At 36.8% G+C, this 26271-nt stretch overlaps 4 protein-coding genes across 4 annotated transcripts; all 4 read right to left on the bottom strand.

Annotated features, from left to right (window-relative positions):
* Positions 1–5283: 5283 nt before the first annotated feature.
* LOC147760025 (uncharacterized) lies at positions 5284–7583 on the bottom strand. Its single transcript, XM_086996306.1, has 5 exons — positions 7260–7583; positions 6434–6482; positions 5893–6072; positions 5575–5661; positions 5284–5288 (listed from the first exon to the last, which is right to left on the bottom strand). Exons 1-5 carry the CDS (start codon positions 7581–7583, stop codon positions 5284–5286), a joined length of 645 nt encoding a protein of 214 aa, XP_086852432.1.
* A 1532-nt stretch (positions 7584–9115) lies between these two features.
* On the bottom strand, positions 9116–12910 carry LOC106174639 (uncharacterized). The gene is made up of 4 exons (XM_086996128.1): positions 12433–12910; positions 11908–11956; positions 10103–10294; positions 9116–9800 (listed from the first exon to the last, which is right to left on the bottom strand). Exons 1-4 carry the CDS (start codon positions 12817–12819, stop codon positions 9577–9579), a joined length of 852 nt encoding a protein of 283 aa, XP_086852254.1. The 5' UTR covers positions 12820–12910; the 3' UTR covers positions 9116–9576.
* A 1195-nt stretch (positions 12911–14105) lies between these two features.
* Positions 14106–18993, bottom strand: LOC106174633 (uncharacterized). Its single transcript, XM_086996445.1, has 2 exons — positions 18745–18993; positions 14106–15919 (listed from the first exon to the last, which is right to left on the bottom strand). The coding sequence occupies exon 2, from the start codon at positions 15899–15901 to the stop codon at positions 14603–14605; it is 1299 nt and encodes a 432-aa protein (XP_086852571.1). The 5' UTR covers positions 15902–15919; positions 18745–18993; the 3' UTR covers positions 14106–14602.
* Positions 18994–21640: 2647 nt separating this feature from the next.
* Positions 21641–23825, bottom strand: LOC106174622 (uncharacterized). Its single transcript, XM_013556279.2, has 2 exons — positions 23365–23825; positions 21641–23138 (listed from the first exon to the last, which is right to left on the bottom strand). Exon 2 carries the CDS (start codon positions 23116–23118, stop codon positions 21820–21822), a length of 1299 nt encoding a protein of 432 aa, XP_013411733.2. The 5' UTR covers positions 23119–23138; positions 23365–23825; the 3' UTR covers positions 21641–21819.
* Between the last annotated feature and the right edge of the window lie 2446 nt (positions 23826–26271).

Below are 26271 nucleotides of genomic sequence, written 5' to 3'. Positions count from 1 at the left end.
TGGAGTCAGGCTTGCTACCATGTATTACTAACATGTTTGGTGACAGGAATTATCCATTTGTTCACCAGGATGACAATGCTCCTTGTCACAGGCCCAGAGCAGTTGATGATTGGTTTGACCAACAGGACATTCGCAGGGTGATGTGGCCTGCCCAGAGTCCGGATGCAAACATAATAGAAAATGTGTGGAATGATATGTTAAAACTTTTGACAAATGCCCGTCTAACCAGCAGAGAAACTCTATTATATTCAGTGTTTCATGCTTGCGCCAGCATAAGCCCTGAACGCATCAGACAATTATATGAAACCTTGCTTCGTAGACTGGCACCTATTATTAGGTCACGTGGCTATGCCACTAAGTACTAATTTTGGACTTGAAACTGCATATTTTGGTAGAATGTATATTTTGTTCTCATTTTGTGATTTTTTGTGAAATTTGATGTTAATAAAATGATACCAGGAGCATATCATTCCACAGTCATTTATCTCTCCCATAGTATTGGCTCAGTAGGGGTGACACTTCTTTTGTCCAGTGTGTGTAGGTATTTGTCCTTGTGTCATTCTCCTCATTATAGCAGGTACGACATGGGTTTATTAGGAGAAATAGGGGTAGAGTTTACAAATGAAATCGAAGTTTAAGCCACAAGAGGCTTTGCGCAATTGTCCGTGAGTGGGGTCTGTGGTGTTCGACCAAACAATAGCAACAAGACATCCGGTCGAGGTTTTACCAGACGAAACGCTTGCCCAGTTGCTGTACGTCACATTGCGGCCGGTGTGGTTCCAGACCCAATAGCCGCTTCCATAGACCCCGTCGGTCCAAAAATGTGCTGGAATACATCGCAAAATCAATTTTTTTTCTAATTGCTGCAGCACAAGCACGTTTTACAAGAACTGTGACTTCAAGTATACATTAAATAAATAAATAAATATCCTAACAATATTCATATTAATGGCTGTAAAAGTGAAATAAGAACTACAAAAAGACAGGCACTTATAGACAATTAATTAGACGATAATAAAACATTACTGTGGAAAAATAATATTTAACTCCTTACTTCCACCATTTGTATGCACATAATCCACGAGCACGGCATTCTCTTCGGCGTCCTCAATTGTCGTCAGGAAGATGGAAGAACCAAGAGACTGACAGTAAGATCTGGCTTTTTCCCACACTTTGTTCGTCCCGTGGTAATACCATGCTGAAGGATTTCCCAACTGTACAAACCCCTCTGGGACTGAAGGCAATAATACAGAACATGTTTAATAGGTAATGATGCTAGTTAATTGGTGTTTGCTCTATGCACATTTTGTGACAGGTCTCTCTTTTTCTCTCTGAAGAGACGGTGTTTTTCATAAAGTGAGAAGTGTAAAAATGACAAAATGGCAGCAACAATCTTCACAATCGTGAAAACAACATCTGTTTTTGAAATTATCGGTATAATCTACCAATCCAATACAACGATAATGATCATGACCCTATACAAGACGAACATCACCATCGTTTGATTGTATTTGACTGTATTATATTAAAGAAAAAGAAAATTAAAAAAAGATAACAACATACTTGTTAGATTTAACAGCTCGCACGTGTCAGTCACGAAGCCAGAGGGTACCTGGACAAAATATGTACATGTATACTATGACACGTGTCACGTTCGTGATTGGTTGTGGTTCAGATTTTCAATGTAGTGCTTAATAACACAATTAAATGAATAAACAACCCAAAACAAAAACAAAACATGTTATAACTAAGTACACCAAGGCACAAACATTAAATTAATTTATTCTTTACTTGATTCTCTGATAAATTAACAATTTTAATAAATATGATAAAACAGCCTTTCATCGGCACAGGTGATGTGCAAATATTGCCGTTCTCTTATTTTAGAAGACGTTTGCTCCAGCAAAAAGGGTTTTTACCAAATGGATTGTCACAGCTTTATTGTAATTTAGTTATTTATTATGTAGTGTGAGCTATTAATTCAGAAACAACGAGGGATTTAAAATCAGGAAATCAAATAATAATAATAATAATAATAATAATAATAATAATAATAATAATAATAACACAGAATAAAATTCGAAAAATTCCCAAAAAGCATTTTAAGTACAATGAACTAAAACATAGTTGTTAAAGGCAATTCCAACTTAGATTACAATGCCTATCGAAAGCAATAACGAAGGGCATATCCGCACTTCTCGCCTTTTCAGAGATAGATATCGGATAGACATCAAAATAGTAAAGGTATTCGACGATTTCAATATTGGTTGTTGATTAAAGATTTATTTCGGCACTATTTTCATTATCTTGCCTATATCTGGTGCTTTTTTGATACAATTAATGTGCTTGTAAAAATTCCAACCTGCTTGATAAAAATGAATTGCCACACGAGGAAAAAAAAGAGGACAGATTCCAGTTTACTCACCTTTTCATAGTAAGAATATCCAATTCGCAAAATGAGATCTGTTCCATGTATATCGGATGTGGCATTCACCAGTTCGCACGATATGAATTCGGAGTTAGCGAGCTCCAAGTTAAACCCCTTACATTCCTCCTCCAGGGAGCAGTGAGACGCACACCAAGCCACTCCCCTTACGACTAGAGACATGAACACAGAGGAGTGAGAGACGTGTGTCTTGCACCCCTCTGGGTTGTAATAATGGTGACCCGAGCCATAGACCAGCGCCATGATGGAGAACACCAAGGGTGTCAACACCGCCACTTTGAGAGACTTCTTGTTTACTGCAGTTGGCATCATCCGTTTTGTTTTCCTAGGTAAATTTGTAAATTTAAATTCTCTGTTCTCTGCCTTGGATTTGTCTCGATACTCATCGATTTGTTAACGCGATGTTTTCTCTCAACAGTCAATAAAATCCTGTTCAAATATAGATATGGTGTCTAAGGTTCATGTTCCGTGGCTTAATACGAACCAAGTTCCAGCGCTAGCTGCAATAAATGGTGTTTTATCCCTCTTCACTCTCTACTTATACGGAATGAATGAAATATTTAAAATTTATTTCACACTGATTGATCCAAACTTTCTCCTGTCAACTTACTTTAACAATGGCATTCGTCGTCTGTTAGTTTTACATTCGATAAAAAACGAAGTTTTGACACGCACATTTACAGACACAACTGTCCCGCCCGCGGCAAACTCCACGGAAGGTTATTTGAGTGTAATTTAATTTCTTTTTGGGAAAATGTCAATATCTTCCTCACAAATAATTGCTTGACCTGTCTGTGCACTTGTATGTTTTGGGTTTTGTAAGATACACGTTCTTATTTATTGACTTTGGAACATTTTCAAACGGGTATACAATACGCTGTTGACTATCGTTCAAATCCCTGTTTTCTGTAAGGTAGAAATAATATCATTGAAATTATCTTGCATTGTCATATTACATGTACAATGTAACGGTTTGTGCCAATACAGGAAGGAATTGGGTTGAAATAATGACGGAAAGACAAAAAAAAAACAAAAAAACGCACTGTTCAATAATATGATACATATTTATTACTTATTAGTTACCTACAGCAATTTTTACTGATGATAACAAAGTTGTATATATACAATGAATATTGTTCTGATTAGAAATACGCTCTTTTGTCTTTGTCTTCAAAATGTCGAATTTATAAGATACCATTGGAAATACCATGGAAAATAAAAATGCTCCTGGAGAATGTATGCCTGTACAATTCCAGATTTTTATATGGCCAAAGTGATATAAAGATGAATCATGCTTTTATTTTGAACGACTTCGCATTTATAATTTCTTAATATATAAAATTCAATGATAACTCATACAATTTCTTCCAGTGGTCATAAATATCAGTAATTAAAATTGTATAATACATTAAGGCGTGCCGTATATAGACAACACATTAAAAACTATATGTAACACATCTTGGTCGGTACACTTGGATTGAAGTGGAGAAAAGTATCTCGCATTCTTTTTACAAAAGTTGGAGAAACATTGGAAACGGTAAGCTACATTAAGTTGACCACTTGACACAACGTTTTATTCCGTAACTTTAAAGAAGATAACAAACCATTAATCAATATTTAACTACGATCACTGATTGGGTTTTATGTTCTTGGGCCATTTCTGACCAGTTGCCGATTTTCATTGTACTTTACTAATTCCACAAAATAATTTTATAAGCCGGATAATCTTTGGTTTATTTCATATCATGTTTTCCGTATCATAAAACCGAGGAAATATTAAATTGAACTGCATCAACAGTGCTTCAACGCACTACATGTAATTGGCCTGAATGGAAAGAAACAACGAGGGATTTAAAATCAGGAAATCAAATAATAATAATAATAATAATAATAATAATAATAATAATAATAATAATAATAATAATAAAGGATGGAAAGAAGAAATAGAAATCCATCCTCTCTATCAGTCTCTTGAAACACATATAGACATTTAAGGTAAGGAGATAAAACTTGGGCGTGAGTAAATAACATCTGTGTTTATTCAGATTTTTTTCTCACAAACAACCATACATAGACGGGTAGATATTCTCAAATATATTCTTAAATGCCACTTTTTAAAGGTAAACCTATGGTTGTTTGTTCAGAGAGTATTGGCTTTATCTTGAAGCAAAAAGGAGTCGAAAACACAAGTCCAGATCCTACTATATTCCAAGAGAGATACTGATTGGCCTTGAGGTGTTATCACTTAACGCTACGTGATAATTTGACAAAGCCACGGGAAATCTGACAAGTATTTGAGATTGAAAACTAATATTGAAATGAACAATAAACAAACACAAAGTCAACAAATGTGCTTTTGTGTGAGGTTTCGTTGGTCCAACAGAAAAAGTGTCACAAAAAATAAATTTAAGTTTCAAAGAGAAGTTTCTAAAGGCTGTCAGGACTTGTTAACCCATATCAAGATGCCCAAAGAAAGTGGAACGCACATACAACCACAATCATTTAAAACGTTGTTAAATAAGTCTCCACTTGAAGAAAGATGGGTAACATGTAACACAGGTAAAATCTACACTGTTCAAAAAGAGACAAAAACAAGTTTCCATTCCTATGCCATGTATATTGTAACCTCGTCTCCTGTTTCATATCGAATTTGCTTTTCCTAGGTATTTTTCCTTGTGTCATTCTCATTGTTATAGCAGGTACAACACAAGCTTATTAGGAGAAAAAGGGATAGATTTTACAAATAAAATCGACGCTTAAGTCACAAGACGGTCTGAACCATTGTCCATGAGTCGGGTAAGTGAAGAAAGATGGGTAACATGTAACACAGGTAAAATCTACACTGAAAAGAGACAAAAACAAGTTTTCATTCCTAAGCCATGTATATTGTAACCTCGTCTCCTGTTTCATATCGAATTTGCTTTTCCTAGGTATTTTTCCTTGTGTCATTCTCATTATTATAGCAGGTACAACACAAGCTTATTAGGAGAAAAAGGGATAGATTTTACAAATAAAATCGACGCTTAAGTCACAAGACGGTCTGAACCATTGTCCGTGAGTGGGGTAAGTGGTGTTCCACCGAACCATAACAATAAGGCATCTGGTCGAGATTTGACGAGACGAAATGCCTGCCCAGTTAGTGTACGTCACGTTGTGTCCTGTGTGATTCCAGACCCAATAGCCGCCGCCATTGATACCATCGGTCCAAAAATGTCCTGGAATAAAACACACAATCAAAGAGAATTATTTCTCTAATTGCTGTAGAACTGTTACTTAAAACATAGGCCTACATTACATAAAAAAATCATCCTCACAATATTGATATTAATGGTATAAAGTAAAATAAAGAACTACAAAACGACATAGTAATAGCATAGTAATAGCAATTACACGAGAATTAGATGATAATAAAACATTAATGTGGAAAAGTGATATTAACTCCTTACTTCCACCATTGGTGTGAACATAGTCAACAAGCACAGCGTTCTCTTCCGCGTCCTCAATTGTTGTCAGGAAGACCGAAGAGCCAAGAGACTGACAGAAGGACCTGGCTTCTTCCCACACTTTGTTAGTCCCGTGGTAATACCACGCTGAAGGATTTCCCAGCTGTACAAACCCCTCTGGGGCTGAAGGCAATAATGCAGAACATGTTTTATTGGTAATTTTGTAAATAAAAGTGCGTGCAGTATGCATATGATGTGACTGGTCTCTATCTCTCTCTCTCTCTCCCTCTCTCTCCTTTCTGGTGATAGACGGTAAAGCGGAGAGCGTAAAAGGAATAAAACGGCAGTAACAATCTTTCCAATCGTGACAACAATATAACATTATCTGCTTTTGAAATTATCAGTATCATTTACTAATCCAAAACACAAATAACGTCAATGATCATGAACCTATATAAGACGGGCATCGCCATAGTTTGATTGTGCATTGACGTGGTCCAAAATGTATTAAAGAAGAAGCAAAATAAAAAGGATAACAACATACTTGTTAAATTGAACAGGTCACAAGTGCTGGACACAAAGCCAGTGGATACCTGGAAATGGTAAAATATGTATGACACTTGTCGCGTTCGCGATTGGTTGTACCAGGTGGTTCAGATTTTAAATGTACTGCTAAATGACACGATTAAATGAAAAAAAAATTAATGAACTATTATATTTATTGATATTCTTCTTAGTCGATAAAGATACGCATGGAATCATAAAAAAATCTTATGCTGTAGTTAACGTTATGAAACTATAAAGTTACTAGGCAATGCTTTTTCAAAAGGTGCTATTGATGTAAGGCCGTCACAAGTTTTTTAAATGCAAAAAGGTACATGTATATCATTTATGTTCTAGCCAGCCACTAAAGAACAAAATATCAAATACATTTTCATTCAAAATGAGGGCCAATATAATCAAAGCAAAAAAAAAAAAAAAAAAAAAAAAACGAAATCGATTTATTCATTACTTGATTCATTGACAAATAAATGATTTCATGGCACAGGGGTTAAATATAGCCGTTCTCTTAGACGTTATTTAAAGGACGTTGGCTCCAGCAACAAGGGCTTTTACAAAATAGATCTTCACGTTTTCTTTTGTAATTTAGTTATTTATTATGTAATATGAGCTAATTAATTCAGAAATAACAAGGGATTTAAAATCATGAAATCAAATAATATTGAAATCACAGAATAAAATCCAAGAATTTTCCCAAAAAGTATTTTAGGTACAATTAACTTAAACATACTTGTTTGAAGCCATTCCAAATTAATTTACATTGATTAACCTTCGACATCAATTACGGAGGACATTCCCAGCTTTCTCACCTTTTCGTAAAAGGAGTATCCAGGTCTCCAAATGAGATCTGTTCCATATATATCTGATGTGACATTCACCAGTTCGCACAATTTGAATTCGGAGTAAGCGAGCTCCAAGTTAAACCCCTTACATGCCTCATCCAGGGAGCAATGAGACGCACACCAAGCCACACCCCTTACGGCGAGAGACATGAATACAGAGGAGTGAGAGATGTGGGTCTTGCACCCCTCTGGGTTGTAATAATGGTGACCCGAGCCAAACACCAGCGCCAAGATGGATAATGCCATAGACAACGCCACATTGAGAGACTTCATGTTGACTGCAGTTGGCATCATCCGTTTCGTTTTCCTAGGCAATTTTGTAAATTTAAATTCTCTGTTCTCTACCTTGGAGTTGTCTTGATACTTATCAGTTTGTTAATACGATGTCTTTTCTCAATAGTAATTAAAATTTTGTTTAAATATAAATGTGGTTTCTGGGTTGCACGTTCCGTGGCTTAATACGAATCAAGTTCCAGCACCAGCAGCTGCAATAAATGATATTTTATCCCACTTCACTCTCTACTTATAAGGAATGAAATGAAATATTTAAATTTTATTTTACAATGATTGATCAAAACTTCCTGCTTTCAACTTACTTAAACAATGGCATTCGTCATTTGTTAGTCTTATATTCGATAAAAGCGTAGTGTTGGCAGGTATATTTAGAGCCCCAACTATCCCGCCCGCGGCAAACTCCCTGGAAGATTATTTGAGTGTAATTTAATTTCTTTTTGGGAAAATGTCAATATCTTCCTCACAAATAATTGCTTGACCTGTCTCTGAACTTGTCTGTTTTGGGCTTTGGAACATTTTTAAACGGGTACACAATACGCTGTAGTTTATCGTTCAAACTCCTTTGTAAGGTAGAAATTAAAACATTGAAATTATCTTACATTATCATGTTACAATGTAAGGGTTTGTACCAATGACGGTAAAACAAAACAAAAAAAAAAAAAAAAAAAAAAAAAAAAATACGCACTGTTCAATAATATGATACATTTTTATTACTTATCAGTTTCCTACAGCTATTCGTAAAGCAATAATAACTCTTCATTTGAGATTCAATATTCCGCAAGAAATACATTATAGACAACGCATGGAAATATATTCTATTGTATTTTACCACTAAAACGGCCGTTATTGTAGTAAAACTAAAATCTGTGCTTGTCAATAGGGCTTACGATGCCTTTATTCCTGGTCATCAAGGCATCCGTTGCTAATGACGTAAGGGTGTCACGCGGATTCTCGTGTTCATTCGAGACCAAAATAACATGGCGCGAAACGTATTGATGCAGACGCAGACGTAAGTTGCAAGTTTTTGTACAGTGTGTCGGATAACGAAAACCCCAGAATGGCACACATTGTGGATATAAATGCATTTTTATCAAAAAGACAAATACATCTCATGAATCTTATATTATTGTTATATAGTGTTGTTGTTGTCTGCTTTTCCCGCGGTTTTAAGTAGGTCACCAATGACTATGCAATGTCAAAGAGGGCTCCGTCAGTTAAAATCTCTTAAGATATTTAACAAAAATCCGTACGTTTAGGAAAAAAACCCTGGATTAACTTTGTATGCAGGAATGGGGTCTTTGACCATTGGTAAGTACGGGAAAATTGCCGTTTTTTCCAGGAAAATCCATTTTTTGGCCAAAACGAAGAGTTATTATGACTTTAACTCATAGGATTCTTTCTAGTGGTCATAAATATTATTAATTAAAACTGTATTATATATTTAAAACGCGTCGTTTATAAACAACACATGAAAACTAATGTATATGTAACACCTTGGTAGGTACACTTTGGCATTCTTTTTACAAAAGTTGGAGAAAAGTTGGAAACGGTAAGCTACATCAAGCTGACTACTCGACAATTTTTTTTATTCCGTGACTTAAAAGAAAATAGAACACCATTACTTAATAAAAGTAAGAAACCAAATCTAATTGTTGTGGTGACCCAGCAATAATCTGTATTCAGCTATTGTCATCTCATAATAAACGTTCACCCTTGTTGATGTAACAATGGATATTTCTACGTTATTGTACTCTGACGATCACCTCTATGGTTGGACACGTTAAACAATGGGTTACGTATTATTGACATTGGCTTTTTCATTTTTCATAGATAACGATAAAAAAAAAAAAAAATAATAAAACGAGCAAATTTCCGTGAATATCATTTACCATATATATCAAAACTCGTCTACTAATATATGTACAGATTACCTCTGCTCGGTGTCTTTATTGTGTCATTGAATAAATTTCACAGACATGACACCTGCTTTTCAGGTAAAAGAGTGATATAGTTTACAGACGAAATCAAAAGGGTGATTACAAGCGTTTTTGTACCATTGTCCATGAGTAGGGTCACTGGTGTCCGGTCTTACAGCAATGACCAAACATCCGGTGCCGCTGGAAACGCTTGCCCAGTCGGTATACGTTATGTTCTCGCCAGTACGGTTCCAGACCCAGTGGGCGCCGCCATTGATTCCATCAGTCCAAAAATGTGCTGGAACATATCGCAATATTATAAATACATAGCGGATTATATGTGGGGAAACGTTTATTTATTCATTTTGAGAGGTTTCTGACTGAATATTATATATCCAACAAAAAGAGTTTTATAGCTAAGAAAGGATACTGACATTGAAACATTAAAATAATGATGAATCCACCAGCGAAAATGATAATACGGATTAAATACTATAATATTATAAATACAATAGCAACAAAACAACAATCCCGTTAAAAGTGGTACGCGATCTTTTCATCATAAATCACTTTTCAATAGCATAAAATTGAGCCTCTTACTTCCGCCATTGGCGTGTACATAATCAACAAGCACAGCGTTCTCTTCGGCGTCCTTAATTGTCGTCAGGAAGATGGAAGAGCCCAGAGACCGACAGTAAGACCTGGCTTCTTCCCACACTTTGTTTGTCCCGTGGTAATACCACGCTGAAGGATTTCCCAGCTGTACAAACCCCTCTGGGACTGAAGGCAGTGCTGGAGATAATTATATAGTACATGTTTATGAAGGCACACAATGCATAAAAGATCTTTATAGATTTCACCTGCCGGGTTTTTCTTAATTGATCTCCAAGGCGCATCACTTACTGTTGAAAACTAGGATGTATACACGTTTCGAGTTCCACTGTATTTATTGTGGCGTTAAGAGGGGAATCCTTGAATATCCAACTTCTTTTAAGTAATGACTCAAATAAGATATTAAGACTCAAGTTTTAACTTATTTTAAGTGAGCGTTATCGTGTCAACGATTTTGTGTGTAATAACAATACATTAAACTAAAGTCTAAAATACATTTGACATTCAGTAATTCATATTTCGATACTTAAGAAACAAATGTTGCCGTTTACAAAATATATAAAATCTGAAATGTGGTGATTCTAGAAAAAACCTTTTTTCATATATTATTAATTTCAAGTAAACTAATTATTCAAATTTTTAATTGTCATGAATTAACTTTGTTCTTTATGTAAGCAGTTGGCTCAATTTAGGGGATTTCAATTGGTATCATGTTCCATTCAACTGGACCAGTTGGGTTCTAAGAAATGCTCCGGTTGGCTCTAAGAATTAGATGTTTCAAAAAAAGAAATCTTGTGATGACAAAATTATGGTTAGAAAATAGATAAACCAGTTGATTGATCTGACACGTTGTTGCTACTTGAAAAAAAATGCACCATGGAATATAATTAACTATTAGAATACAATCTCGGCTTGGAGTGGCAGCCAGTGTCTGTGTGAAGTAACTGTTCAAAGTCGTACGAATTAACAATCTTGTGGCCATTTTGGGAACGTCTTTTTTTCCTCAAAACCGTTTCTTGGAAATAATCTTATTCCTGGAAAGTGTAGTGTCAATTCTTATCCCAGGATTCTTGACGCACCTGGCTCTGCTTTGATTACGATGGTTCCGATTTTGAATTAAAATTGTTTGATATTTTGTTGTTCTGTGGCTAGTTATAAGGAAAATGATAAACTAACAATAAAAACGTTTGAGGGCCTCACTCCAAATACGACCTTTTGAAAAAGCATTGCCCAGTGGCCATTGTTTCATAACGTTAACTCCATCTGTACTGTAATCGTAATAACGTTAACTGCATCTGTATTGTAATCGTAATAACGTTAACTCCATCTGTATTGTAATCGTAATAACGTTAACTCCATCTGTATTGTAATCGTAATAACGTTAACTCCATCTGTATTGTAATTGTAATAACGTTAACTCCATCTGTATTGTAATCGTAATAACGTTAACTGCATCTGTATTGTAATCGTAATAACGTTAACTCCATCTGTATTGTAATCTTAATAACGTTAACTCCATCTGTATTGTAATCATAATAACGTTAACTCCATCTGTATTGTAATCGTAATAACGTTAACTGCATCTGTATTGTAATCGTAATAACGTTAACTCCATCTGTATTGTAATCGTAATAACGTTAACTCCATCTGTATTGTAATCGTAATAACGTTAACTCCATCTGTATTGTAATCGTAATAACATTAACTCCATCTGTATTGTAATCGTAATAACGTTAACTGCATCTGTATTGTAATCGAAATAAAGTTTATCAAGTTTACAATTAAAAACGTACCTGTAAAATTGAACAGCTCGCAAGTATCGGTCACGAAGCCAGCGGATACCTGGAAATGGTAAAATATATGTGATACAAATCACATGTTTGGGCTCGTTTTGACAGGTTTTAATATATACTGCCATAACATGTTAGAATTTGTGAAACAAATATGCCAGCAAAAGAAAAGAAAAAGAAAAAGAAAATGTTTAGATAAATAAATAAAGAAACAGATAGAAGAGGAGTAATAGAACATTGAAAAAAGCGATGTTATGTATAGAAAAGGGTGAAATCTCATTCCCTGAGAAGGTGTTCTAGATAGATATAAAAATATTGAAGGTATACATCGATTTCAATATTAGCCGTTGATTGAAAAAGCAACCACTACTTTCTTTTCAGAGATTTCATTTTTGCCGGTATTTTCTTAATTTTCCTGGTAATAGTGCTTTTTCATAACAGTTATACATCTTTGTTAAGAAGCATTCCAACGTGCTCGATTAAGATACATAGCTTCACGAGAACAAATACAGATTCCAGTTTTCTCACCTTTTCATAGTAAGAGTATCCAGGTCGCCAAATGAGATCTGTTCCATTTATATCTGATGTGACATTCACCAGTTCGCACGATATAAATTCGGCATCAACGAAATCCAAGTTAAACCCCTTACATGCCTCCTCAAGGGAGCAATGAGACGCACACCAAGCCACACCCCTTACAGCTAGAGACTTGAACACAGAAGAGTGAGAGACGTGTGCCTTGCAGCCCTCTGGGTTGTAATAATGGTGACCCGTGCCACATACCAGTGCCAAGATGGAGAAAACCAAGGATGCCGACACCACCGCTTTAAGAGACTTAATGTTGACTGCAGTTGGCATAATTTGTACTAATTCAAGTCGTCCTATGTCAGAAGTTAATTTAAAATACTCTATCATTTCCCAGCAGTAATTGTGTTATAATTTTGCTTTTATTATAGTTTCCTCAATAGTTATTTCAATCTTGTTGCACACAGGAAGCAGTTGTACATTAAGCTCCAATAAATGGTATTTAACCCACTTTTCACTGACTACTTATACTGAATGGTGGGAAATATTTAGATTTAATTTCACAGCGATCGATCCAAATTTTCTGAAATCAACTCGCGTAAACAATGGCAGTTGCCAAAAGTTATTTTCTTATTCGATAAGAAAAACATCGCAACTTTGGAAGAGCTCATGCTTACTACATGAAATTGGAATTAATTGCCTTGATTTTTGCCAAGGAAAAACTTCGTTTGTATTATCTTATTGTTTCCCAAAATTGGGGTAGTTTTGATACTAAACTACCTGTTCAAGTTGGTTCTGTTATTTCAAAAGCAATAGTTTTAAATAACAGTACATCACAGGGATGCGTTCTTTCTCCTTGTGTTTATTTCTTTTTGCCTTTGATTGTACTAGTGTGAATGCCGGAACTTTTCTTGCGAAATATGCGGATATGCGAATCATACTTCGCTAATTGTGGAGCGAGTTACTGACAGCGAGGAGAGCACATGCAGAGAATCTACTGGGGCGGTTGTAAGGAGACGAAAGAGAAATCACCTTATTGTAAACGATGTTAAAACCAAGGGATTGATTGAGGGTATAAAAAGGGATCAGAATGTAAAGGAAGTGGCGGTCGTAAGAGCGTACGTGGTGTCCTGATGCCCTCTTTCGGTTTCTGAAAAAAAAAAAAAAAACGCACCAATATTCCCCTCTAGAAGTTAGAATTTTGACTTGCTGAATTATAGCTCTATACCAATAGCACGCCACGGTCCGTCAAGGGGCAAGGGCGGGCTTCGCTTTCCAGACCTGTCTTTCAAAAAAAAAAAAAAAAAAAAAAAAAAACGACCCCCTTTAAGTAATCCTGGATCCGCTCCAGTAATGCACTGCTTATATCATAAATGTCACACATTGCTTGTTTCTAAGGTATACATGGTCATTATTTAACTTTCTCGTCTTTCCGGACAGAATACAACCCGACCTGCTACGGTTAGTGTCATCAATGGCCATCTGTCTATTACGTTATAAAGAAACGCTATTAGGTGTGTTGTCTATTCAATAACTGAATATGTGAAGAAAGGTTGATAACTGCAGAGAAGGAAAGTACGGTCAACATTGGAGCGTACGATTGCATGAATGGAAGACAGGACGGACATAAACTGTTACAAAAAAAACACGCAGTGGTTGTCAATATTATTTTTGAGTGACCCTTTTGTAAGATTTATTATTTCTTTGCAACATATACAAGAATAACTGAATAGGTGAGAATATGACATATCGAATGACGTCAGCTGATGTCCAACCAATAAGAATGTTCTAGTAATGGCAGTTTCGGGGAGGAGATGCAGTGGCGTAGAATCCGTTTTCCTCCAAAAACATAACGTGACCAACCAAGCAATAAGTCCACCCTTTCTCACTACAGCAATATTGGCCATGTGTATTGATAAATGTCTTTGGTATTTCTGCCTCTCCGCTATCAAAACACCGGATACACCAGTGACACGTACATATACAATGCATGTTCAACTTAACTTGGTCCAGTTTACCAATGATTTGAATCATTATATTGTAATTGTGATATATAAATTCTATCGTGCTTGAAGGCCTTGGTTACAGCCATTATAGTTATGTTTAATTGTAGCACCGTGTTCGTCTAGGTTGAAAGTGCTAAATAAGTTGTTTATGCATTTTTTCATCTAGATTATACGACATCTTGACTGCTGGCACTTTCGTCCCCTCTTCCCATGCCAGAACATGTCTTTAGATCATCTTTGAGATTTCTCATTGTTTCAACGGTGTAGGCGAGTTTCTCTGGCGTCAAATAATGGTTGATCACAAATCTCACCATGGCTCCGTCTTTTGGGGTTGCCGGGTAACCAAAAATCCATGGATATATTCCGTTAGAGCAAAGATAGTGGTGTATGCCAATCGCCTTTTCAGTCTGACCGACAACAACCGATACTATGGGGTGTTCGAAGTCTTCCCTTACAGAGAAACCGGCTTCTTTAAGCTGTCGTCGAAATGATTTAGACAGGTTTTGCAAGTTCTCTCTCTGTTCAGTTGCCTGCATTGCCAACTCCATTGCCTTTTTCACTCTAACGGCGCCCGAGATTTGCATGGCATTGCTGAATATGCCTAACGTTGTGGCGTGGTTGAAGCAGTCAGTGATGTCACGGCTACTGGCAATGACGCCATTATCACAGGTAAGGCTTTTATGTAATGATGTGGTTCTTACATGAACGCCGTCTTCGAGACCAAGATGGGCGACTAAACCTTCACCTTGCTCCCCTATTACGCCAAGTGCGTGGCTCTCGTCTACGACGAGGATGCAACCAAGGTCGTGGCACAAGTCTACCAAATCAGCCATCGGTGCCTCTTCTCCGTTGGTGCTGTAAATCGAGTCCACGACTACCACTCCGCTCCCTGATTTTATTATCAGTGATCGGAGGTGATCCAGATCATTGTGTTGAAACACATGCAATCTCCCCGCAGCACCGGCAAAAGTCACCCCAACTTGAAGTGTCGCATGAGCAAAACGGTCCACGTAGACTGGTCGCTGGTTTCCTTTGAGCAATATCTCCATGGCTCCAATGTTTGCTGCTGTGCAGGAGTAGGTGAGGGCAGCACTTTCGCTCTTCAGCCACCGCGCCAAGGCCCTCTCTGTATCCTTAACGGGAGAATCGACTGGATGTGAGACAACGCAGGAACAGATTCGATCCATACCGTGACGGAGAATCGCGTCGGCGTGTACCCGGTTAAGCTCTTCGTTTTGACCAAGTCCAAGATAGTCGCAAGAGAACAAATCCACGTGGCTCTCGTATTTGTTTAATGTTTCAAATGGAGAGTAAGCCGCCTTGGTCCTTGCGGCTAGCTCCTGGGAGTGTTGCCCTGGTAACTGGCCTCCCTTCCATCTCTTTATTGTCATAGTAAGATGCAGGACTGGTGGATGAACTTGGATAGATTGGTGGAACACGGAACGAAGCATTGAGATGGCTTTCATGATATCAGTGGTGTATTCCTGATTATAAAATAATTGATCTATCATTAGTATATATATATATATATATATATATATATATATATATATATATATATATATATAATAAAAGAAAAAGAAGAACAGCAACTTTCTTGCCCCGACCGGTTTCTTTCTTTCTTCAGGGGGTTTTATTTATTTGTTACTAGGTGATGTCATAAAGGCTTAAATGTGACGTCTTTAACAATGAGTGTTTAATTGTTACTTTTACCAATGCTTTTATCTATTCAATGTAGGTTTATACTTATTAATGAATAGATTTTCTTTTATTTCCCTTTCTGTTTGGGTTGTTTCCCTGGTGAATTTATAAAATGGGAATACCGTAAAATCCTTGTTTTTGTTCATAGAGCATTCCCTAATGTGCCCACTCACAGACGTGCACTGATATTTAGGTTGTCTTATTTGTTGTCTGTGAACGGTCATTCTATGTCGGAGAGTGTCTCCAGTTTGTCCTATATAGTTCTCACCGCATCCACTGCAAGTTAATACATAGATTAAATTTGAGCTGGTGCAGGTGAATGGGTGTTTGATTCTGAATGTAAGTCCATTTTTAAATGTTATATGGCTCCCCTCTTTAATTAGTGGACAGGTGCCACACCTGGGTACCTCACATTTCTGTACTCGTATTGTTGAGGTTTCCACATATGTCCTGGAATTGTTTTCAAATTTTGCTTTTGTTAAAATTTGCTTTAGTGATGGACTTTGTCTCTTACTCTTTATAATGACCTTATGTATTTCCGGATTTTTTGGATTATATGTTGATATGTACGGTATGGCTTCCTTTTTAATTTTAATTTTATAAATTCACCAGGGAAACAACCCAAACAGAAAGGGAAATAAAAGAAAATCTATTCATTAATAAGTATAAACCTACATTGAATAGATAAAAGCATTGGTAAAAGTAACAATTAAACACTCATTGTTAAAGACGTCACATTTAAGCCTTTATGACATCACCTAGTAACAAATAAACAAAACCCCCTGAAGAAAGAAAGAAACCGGTCGGGGCAAGAAAGTTGCTGTTCTTCTTTTTCTTTTATTATATATAATATTACTCGTACAGGAAAAACGTTTTCATTTTATATATATATATATATATATATATATATATAACGAAATAAAGCCAATATTGTCTTTTTACCACAAATCATTTTCTATCCATTGTTTGGATCCAATCAATAGATTCAATAGATTTAAAAAAATGAACAAAATTTGACTGTTTCCTCCGTCCTTTTTTGCCCGACGGCCGTTTTGCCCGAAGGTTCTTCAGGGGCGTACAAAGATTTCAAAATTACGATATGAAACAGGAGATAGATGGGCGGCAAGGACAATTATTATAATGTAATTTGAAATCTGTATAGGTAGGGCGGAGCTAGTTTACCCCCTTTGCAAGTCTGGACACCCTCTTATGTCGAAAGTGAAACGTAACTTTTTGAATGGGCACGTGACACGTGAAATCATTAAAAGACTGGTTGACGTAACGTGACGCGCAAGCAGGATCTCGCAATTTATTTTACACTGGAAAATAATTTAAAGTCTCTATTAGGTGCCTATTTTAGTGACTTGAGTATAGCGTGTATTACGCAGGATATATGGCCTTACTGTGACAGATTCTTTGGATAAATCTTACAGATATTATGCAATCGTATGCTTGAAAAGGAAGTCAGGGGCAGGTCCGCCCAATCTACCCCCCGGTTAGTTCGCCCCTGGGCATGTATATATGGCACACTGATGGAGACTGGAGAAAACGACACTTTAACGTAAAACGACACTTTAATGTAATTACTAAACCTCTGTCAGAAAAAAATAGAGGTGGATGATGTGTTATTTATTGACAAAATAGAAATGTTTTAAATAAATCTTGTATTATTTCGGTCAAATAATATATGCTTTTGGTGATTTTTTGTTGTTAAGCACGGTTAAATTTTAAGAAGTTATCAGAGGTGAACAACAGTGCAGTGCACATAATTCAATGCCAGCTACAACTTGGTGTTACAATGCATAGCAATGGATAAATATATATTTTTCTTTAAGATTTTAGTATGTGTGTCCCATATGGTAAAACTGAATTTACTTTATAAACAATCACAGGGGATTTCTCAAACTTACACCACAAGGTACATAAATAAGCTTCCTTCTGAAAAGAAAAATTACTGAATACCCGAGGGTAATAATTTCCCTGACATCTCAGTTTTTATTACAATAGGGTGTCAGTCGGTCCCCGCCTTCCCCTACACCCCTGAAGAGACTTAGGGGAAAACGGTCGTCGGACAACGTGGAGGAAACGATGTGATTTTCTATACACTTAATATAAGTAAATGTATATTCAAATAATTAAAAAGAAAGCAAATGGACAAAAGTAAATAAACAAAAGACATTTGTTGCCATTAAAGGTACACATCCTGGCAGATTTCCCCTTTCTGTTTAATACTGTGAACAGTAAATGACGCATGGTGGTCAAGGGCAACAAACATGTAAGTTTACATAAATTAAATTTGTTATCAGAAATTCTTCAAGAAAAAGAGCAAACTGTATGCTCAACTAAATAATCTGCTAGTTTCATCTTTTCTTCTGGCCAATATCGTTAGCATATATTCCTGTATATTCCACACATGCCAAATATTGCACATGGTGACAATGTCTAAAACGGGATCATTAAAATTTTTAACTCTTTTGTTTTAATATCTTTTATCAAAATATCATGAAGGTCTCAAATTATTAATGTACACATTACTGGAGCTACCTTCATACTGGGCATACAGTATAATGTCATTTCTATTATAAATGTATTGAGAAATGAGTCATACCTGAGCCGTAGAATGTTCAAATGTCACTTGTTAGCAGCTATTGGCCCAAATGGCGTGTCTTGACCATCAGCTATCTCAGTAGAGAGGACTAAGAAATTGAATAACTCGAAGACTATAAAGGGTGTTTTGTTGACCAAGTGACTCTTCTGTGTTAAAGTATGTCCTTCTATCTATATTATCTCCCTTTAGGCAGTGTTCTTATGCTACACTGCACATCAACGTCGCGAATCTTTTTGTTACGCAACGCGTCAGCAGCATGTGCTTACGATGTACATGGCAATACACGATAGTGAATATTTTGTATTATTATTATATTTATATTCATTATAAAGGTAAAAAAAAATGGTTAAAGCAAATGCTTTTCAATAAAATTATTCTCAATTTATATTTAACAAAAGATCAACAGATAATGATTACTTGCTCGCAGAGATGTGATGCGATATATGTAGATGAATATGACATATTACCGCCCGATGATATAAGGTGTTTTTGTGACAGATATCTAATCTTAACTGCGTGGATCATGCCCTGGGGGTCTTCTTAAATCTACAGACATAATTTAGCGGAGACCGAGTCTTCCCTTGCAGTTTTATTTACCCCCCCCCCAAAAAAAAAAAAAAAATGAAAAAAAAATTGTTTTGGACATTTGCATGCTCATCGAGTCGAAAAGAAGTGCGGATTATTTGGCCGTCTTAAACTGGCTATCTCTATTTCCGCTAAAGGGAAAATGACAGTCGTCTATGGAGCGTCCAACAAGCGTGGTGACCAGCGGCTGTGGTTACCGTGTGAAAGATAAATAGAGGAAGGGCGGGTCAATGTAGCCTGGGATGTTTTAAGTAGATGGACATGAACCGTGACAAATGGGGCCGCACACCATTGTTTATGTAAATAATTGTATACTTAAAGCAATTTAATGCACAACGTATATTTAACTACCCTGAGTGTCAGAGCAACGTGAAAGTTAGTTTGTTTAGTATCTAATATACCTTGGAGTCACTTTCACTAGCTCTGACGAACAGCGACAATCTGAGGGCGTTCTTCTTCAAAATTTTGCCTGGGGCGCTTCCATACTTGGAAGTCACACGTCGCAGCTGTGTCCGCCTGGATCCATATTTGGAAGTCATAAGTCTCGTACGTCACAGGTTTAACCGCCTGGAGCTGCCTTTCCCGCCTTGCGCTGACATAATCTCGTGCAGACGAGACAAGAATCAAAGTGTCTGGCGCGGTTTTAGAAGTTTGAATTGAAAATATCTTGCAGTCGAAGGTCAGTGCCACAATACAAGCAACATTCTGCTTTAAAAATTGATTTTGGTGTTGCCACTGCGCAGCCCTTATAGTGGTATCGGGCATCCAGTGTAGCTGTCAAACTTGGCACACGGCAAGCACGTGTATTGTGTCTATTATCTCAGGACTAAATGTTCTTTGATAGGTGAAAAATACAAAAACATTGAATCTACCTTTTTCTTTTAGAAACATATTATTTATTTCTCACTTAACATATCTTAAATACAGCAAATGAAATTAAATAAAGCAGAATTAAATCTGTTTTACGTTTCATTTTGGTCTGATGACATTCAACTGCAGATTCACTGCGGAGCCGTTCTATTTGATTGACGGGAGCCTAACATGGCCGCTGTGCACTAGAGCCTGGTATTGCGACATGGGTTATATATGAAATCAAGATCGAGCTGGCAATACCGGAATCTAGAACCTAGGGTAATATTTAACAAGATATTTTACAAAAACCACCATGCGTAGACTTAGTTTGACTTTTGATGTCCTTATTGAATAACTGTTGTAAGTTAGTTGTAATTACTGTGGGGCAAAACTATTTTAACACTTTGTATGAAAGGTTTGCCCCTATTACTATACTTCAAATACGTATATCAATTATAAGATATACATGTTTAAAACATTCTATTCTTAGTTTCACAATAGTGTTGTATTTTATCGACAGCCCTTTGATCCAGTAAACATTAAGTAAAATGCTTAAATCATGATAAATTTGTTATCAGCTCATTAAAACTTCAAAATATCAAGGAATGGTATAAAGGAATGAAAGAAATAAAAAAAAAACGCATAAGAAGAATATGTTAATGTAGAAGAATTAAAACTATAATAACAATTAATAGTTTGCTCCGTTCGGAACCTAATCCAAATGTTTAAACATCCCTGAAAGAAGTTAAATATATGAATTAGCTTTACCGGTAAATATATTATTGCTCTTAACGTTAAATGCTTGCGGCATATTACAGTGTCCTAATGTAAACCGTTAAATATATTCACATGGGAACCTCGGTATGTCGTACACGCCTCTCGTTATTATTATCTCTCTGCAATGACCAATGGATTGTACTTTAAGAGGTGATATATTTACATACATGTACTTAGGAAGTTGTACTTGTGGTTCCTTACCAAAAAAAAAAAAAAAAAAAAAAAAAAAAAAAATATATATATATATATATATATATATATATATATATATATATATATATATATATACACTGTGGCTGTCAATTCTACTTTTTAGTGTCCCATTTATCTTCCCTTGTCTCTATATGGAGGATAACGAATAAGATTGTCTTTTAAAATTGTCTTTTAAAATAGAGAATATGAATAGAAAATGACATGGTGTATAAGGTAAGGGGGCCATATAAGAAAAATGTTATGGCTGTCCCCGGGAGGGAAAGCAATGGCGTAGAATCAATTTAAAACCAAAAATTAACTAAGCAAAATGTCCATCCCTATTCATTACAGCAATATTGTTCATCTGTATTGTTAAATATTTATGATCTTATTGCCCTAGTAATTAAAATTTATTGAATCTGCCAGTAACGCGTATCCGTTAACTTGTGTTCAGTCTATAAATAATTCAAAAGAGTGTTTTGTATACGTGTATATAAATTATGTTGTGCTTGTAGTCCCTGGCTGGAGACACGATGGGTTAGTAATGTCTAAATGCAGAATACCACATACTGAATACATTCGATCTTCTGTTTATCTTGAACCCAACAATGTCTTCTTCTAGGCTGACAATGCTAAATAAAGGTTATATGCGTTGATCTATGATCTTGATTATATGATAGCTTGACTGATTACACTTCTCTCCTCTCTACCCATACCAGTGGATGGCTTTAGATCATCTCTGAGATTCTTCATTGTTTCAACGGTGTAGGCGAGTTTCTCTGGGGTCAAATATTGGTTGATCACAAATCTCACCATGGCTCCGTCTTTTGGGGTCGCCGGATAAAAGAAAACCCAAGGGTATATCCCCTTAGAGCACAGATAGTGATGTATTTCTACCGCCCTAGCAGACTGACCGACAACTACAGATACTATGGGGTGGTCGATGTCGGTCCTAACCGGGAAGCCAGCTTCTTTAAGCTGTTGTCGGAATGATTTAGACATTTTTCGCAAGTTCTCTCTCTGTTCAGTTGCCTGCATTGCCAACTCCATTGCTTTTTTCACTCTCATTGCGCCAGAGATTTGCATGGCATTGCTGAATATGCCTAACGTTGTGGCGTGGTTGAAGCAGTCTGTGACGTCACGGCTACTGGCAATGACACCATTATCGCATGTAAGGCTTTTATGTAATGATGTGGTTCTTACATGAACGCCGTCTTCGAGACCAAGATGGGCGACTAAACCTTCACCTTGCTCCCCTATTACGCCAAGTGCGTGGCTTTCATCTACGACGAGGATGCAACCAAGGTCGTGGCACAAGTCCACCAAGTCGGCCATCGGTGCTTCCTCTCCGTTAGTGCTGTAAATCGAGTCCACGACTACCACTCCGCTCCCTGTTTTTGTTATCAGTGATCGGAGGTGATCCAGATCATTGTGTTGAAACACATGCAATCTCCCCGCAGCACCGGCAAAAGTCACTCCAACTTGAAGTGTCGCATGAGCAAAACGGTCCACGTAGACTGGTCGCTGGTTTCCTTTGAGCAATATCTCCATAGCTCCAATGTTTGCTGCTGTGCAGGAATAGGTGAGGGCAGCACTTTCGCTCTTCAACCACCGCGCCAAGGCCCTCTCAGTATCCCTAACAGGAGAATCGCCTGGGTGTGAGACAACGCAGGAACAGATTCTGTCCATTCCGTGACGGAGAATCGAATAGGCGTGTACCCAGTTAAGCTCCTCGTTTTGACCAAGGCCAAGATAGTCGCAAGAGAACAAATCCACGTGGCTCTCGTATTTGTTTAATGTTTCAAACGGGGAGTAAGCCATCGTGGTCCTTGCGGCTAACTCCTGGGAGTGTTGCCCTGGTAACTGGCCTCCCATCCATCTCTTAACTGTCGTAGTAAGAGACAGGGGTCGTCGGTTGGCATGGATAGTTTGGTGGAACACGGTACGAATAGTTGAAATAGCCTTCATGACGGCTTTAGCAAAGATTCCTGATTATAAAATAAATCAATTTAAAAACATAAATTAAGAAATATTTATATCTTCAAACAATAAGATGAAAAACGAACTACAATTGATAAACAACATATAATTGTCACCATCAAATGTATAATTTCCTTTCTGAAAATTCCTTTCATCTACACATGACCGGAGCAACCAGCGCACGAGTATATGTCGGGTATTTCCATTTCAAGTTTTATGTTAAATTAAACCTACCTGAGTTGCAGATCGTCCGCAGAGTTCACAAAGGGTCACTTAATAGCAGCAGGAAAAATAAAAATCGCTTTTATGATGGTCGACAGAGTCAAGTTTGTAACGGGCAAAATTGGCGGTGGCAGCAGTGAGGATTAAAAATTCGAAGAACACGAAAACGCTAAAAGGTGCACCTGTCGACTATACTGTGAATCTTCTGTTTTAAAATCTGTCATTGTATGGATATTATCTTCTTTTATACCGTTCATACCAGGTGAACCGTGACAAGTGGGCCCACACAGTTAAAAAATAGTCTAATTTTAGCAAAATAATTGAGAGGTCGTGCAGAGATTAGACCTATCCTAAGTAAACAACAGTTTGGGGCACAATGGCACGGCATGACCAGTGCTAACATGTTGCTATTTAACTACACGTGGGTATCAGGATCGGGGCCAGTGGGGTTTCCGTGGGCGTTCATAAGATATAAACGTTTCTTGACATGCTTTCACCTACTATGAATAACAATTCAAGTTCTGTTTATTCGTAATCTTTGAGGCGTTTCATAAAGGCTATAAATATAAAGAGCTACTGTATCTAATTTATCTGGCCTACATATACCTGGTTACGCTGTAGCTTGTGGTCACCTTGATATGGTCGATGGTCGCCATGTCCTGTCAACAAGTGACGTAGATTGACTGGGAAAATGAGTAACGTAACTGTAATAAATTTTAAGCTGTAGGTGTGACATAGTGACGTCAAATTAGAAAAGAATGAAAAGACGTACTATTGCAAAATTATGATCATTAATCTAACAGTTTGCGAAAGGGTAGGGATTGTTTAGATAGTTGCGCAAACGCTAAAAATAGTTTCGGAAATATGAGTATTGGCGACATTCTTTAATTTCAAGTTAATAATGTAGAACAAATATTTCTTTCTGAATATTATTGAACGAGATTTTAATCAGAAATGTGCCTAGCAGTCAGTGTGCAAAATGTTCTACTATACCAGACTTTGGGTATTGTTTTAATTTTTAATCTCAAGAGACGATCGTTTGTTATCTTGGTCAGTTACGCTAAAACTACTCAGAAAATGTGCCTTTGGAGTTCAACATTATTATTTTTGTAATAATAATAATAACCATAAGACGAAGAAGGAAATGCTCATAAATATTAGCAAAGAGGTGTATGACTTTAAATGCCATATAAAAATCGACAAAATCTAAAATGTAAATGCACGATGATAATCCCTGGAAAGCAGGCAAGGCGAGGAACACAGATGGTTTGACCGTCTAGAACTGGCAGCTTTGGCGCGTTGGTTAGAATAATTTCGTTAAAAAGGACATTACCTAGCCAAAACAATTTGGCGATGTCACAATATAAAATGCCAGTCGTCTATGGAGCGTCCGATAAGCGTGCTGACCCTGACGTGTGAAAGATAAATAAAGGAAGAGCGGGTCAGTGTAGTCTAGGATGATCTTGGAAGATGGACCATGAACCGTGACAAATGGGGTGACACAGTGTTATTTGTGTAAATAATTGTATAATTTCGCAATTTAATGCGCATGGTCTAGTTTTAAAACAAGACTGTTTACAGAATTCCACATGCAAGTATCCTCAGTATGACGTTTTATTTCTTTATTAAAATGTTGGAATATTAATGTGGAGTAAATTCCATAAGCCATCTTAATCAAAGGCCCTGTCCCACTATAGCATATAGCGCCAACGTATGGGAAAAATTACACGTATGCAGACAAACGTAAGGGGTATGTTCGTCTTACGTCGCATACCTTCCGCGTACCCAAGTAACACTGGTGTACGTTCGCAATCGCAGAGGCTGAAAGAATATTTTGAGAATGTTCAAAATTTTAAAATTACACGAGCGTTTGAGTCGTACGTTACTCATACGTTTGGCATACGATAGGGTGACCGCGAACGAGCAACATATCCCTGCGCTTTAGCATCTGCAGAATAAATAAAGTGCTATTTTCACAGTTTTAGGCTACACTTACGTACCTCTTTTGTGCATGGTGTGAAAGTGTCTTTAGCAATCATCGGGCTTCCGTTGGGCGTCCAACGACGACCTGGTCAATTTCATGATCGCACAAAGGTCGCACGAGGGATGTAAATGGGATTTAACTCGTCACTGGGAGCTGTTAGAAAATTTATAAAGATTAAATTCCTTCCTGAAAATCACAGTCCTTTAACACCGTTTGAAAGCATGACTCCGTCTTTTATTTAAGTTTGTTACCTTTTCCTGAGATTTCCCTCTTTTAATTGGTATCGAATGGTATCAGGGTTTGATTTTCTGGCGCCTCTGGCATAAAATTGATCCATAGATTATTTTGCGTTATATCAAATTCAAATGAGATACTCAAAAGCACAACACGTTACTGTAACCGTACCATAAATATGTGGAAACGTTATGGTAAAGTTATAAAACGTTCTGTCTTTGGTGTGTTTGGTTGGTAAAGAAACCTCTTATGAAGATAGCCACTTGTATTATGTCAAATTATCGTATTTCAAATTGCCTGAAGTGATTATTCAATAAAGATAGAAATCGTGTTATGGACAGTTGCATGGTGCCTTTAACTAACTGCTGCTTACTGTCTCAGAGTTTAAGTACTAATTTGTGCCAACATTACACATTTTTACTCTTGTTCAACTTATTCATTTGAGTTTAGTTTACTTGGTTACTATGGTTCCTTAAATATAGGTGTAATTGTATGTCAAATGGTTTGTCAAAGCAAGACCTTGACTTACTAAATCTTAACTGTGTGGTATCAAATGAATTGATAAAAAGTAGAGAGCATCCATACAGCGACTGACCTTTGAACAGAAGAGTCACAGACTCAGTCAGATACCCTCTATCACTTTGGCTTTTTCCGTTTTAGCTGATCTCTACTGTTTTCTGTCAGCCCACTGAGCACCATTA

This window comes from Lingula anatina, chromosome 9, assembly GCF_051362555.1.
Source record: "Lingula anatina isolate TDL-2025a chromosome 9, LinAna3.0, whole genome shotgun sequence".
NCBI classification, from domain to species: domain Eukaryota; kingdom Metazoa; phylum Brachiopoda; class Lingulata; order Lingulida; family Lingulidae; genus Lingula; species Lingula anatina.
Note: the sequence above shows the minus strand (reverse complement) of the source record. Positions and strands in the feature narration are given on the sequence as shown.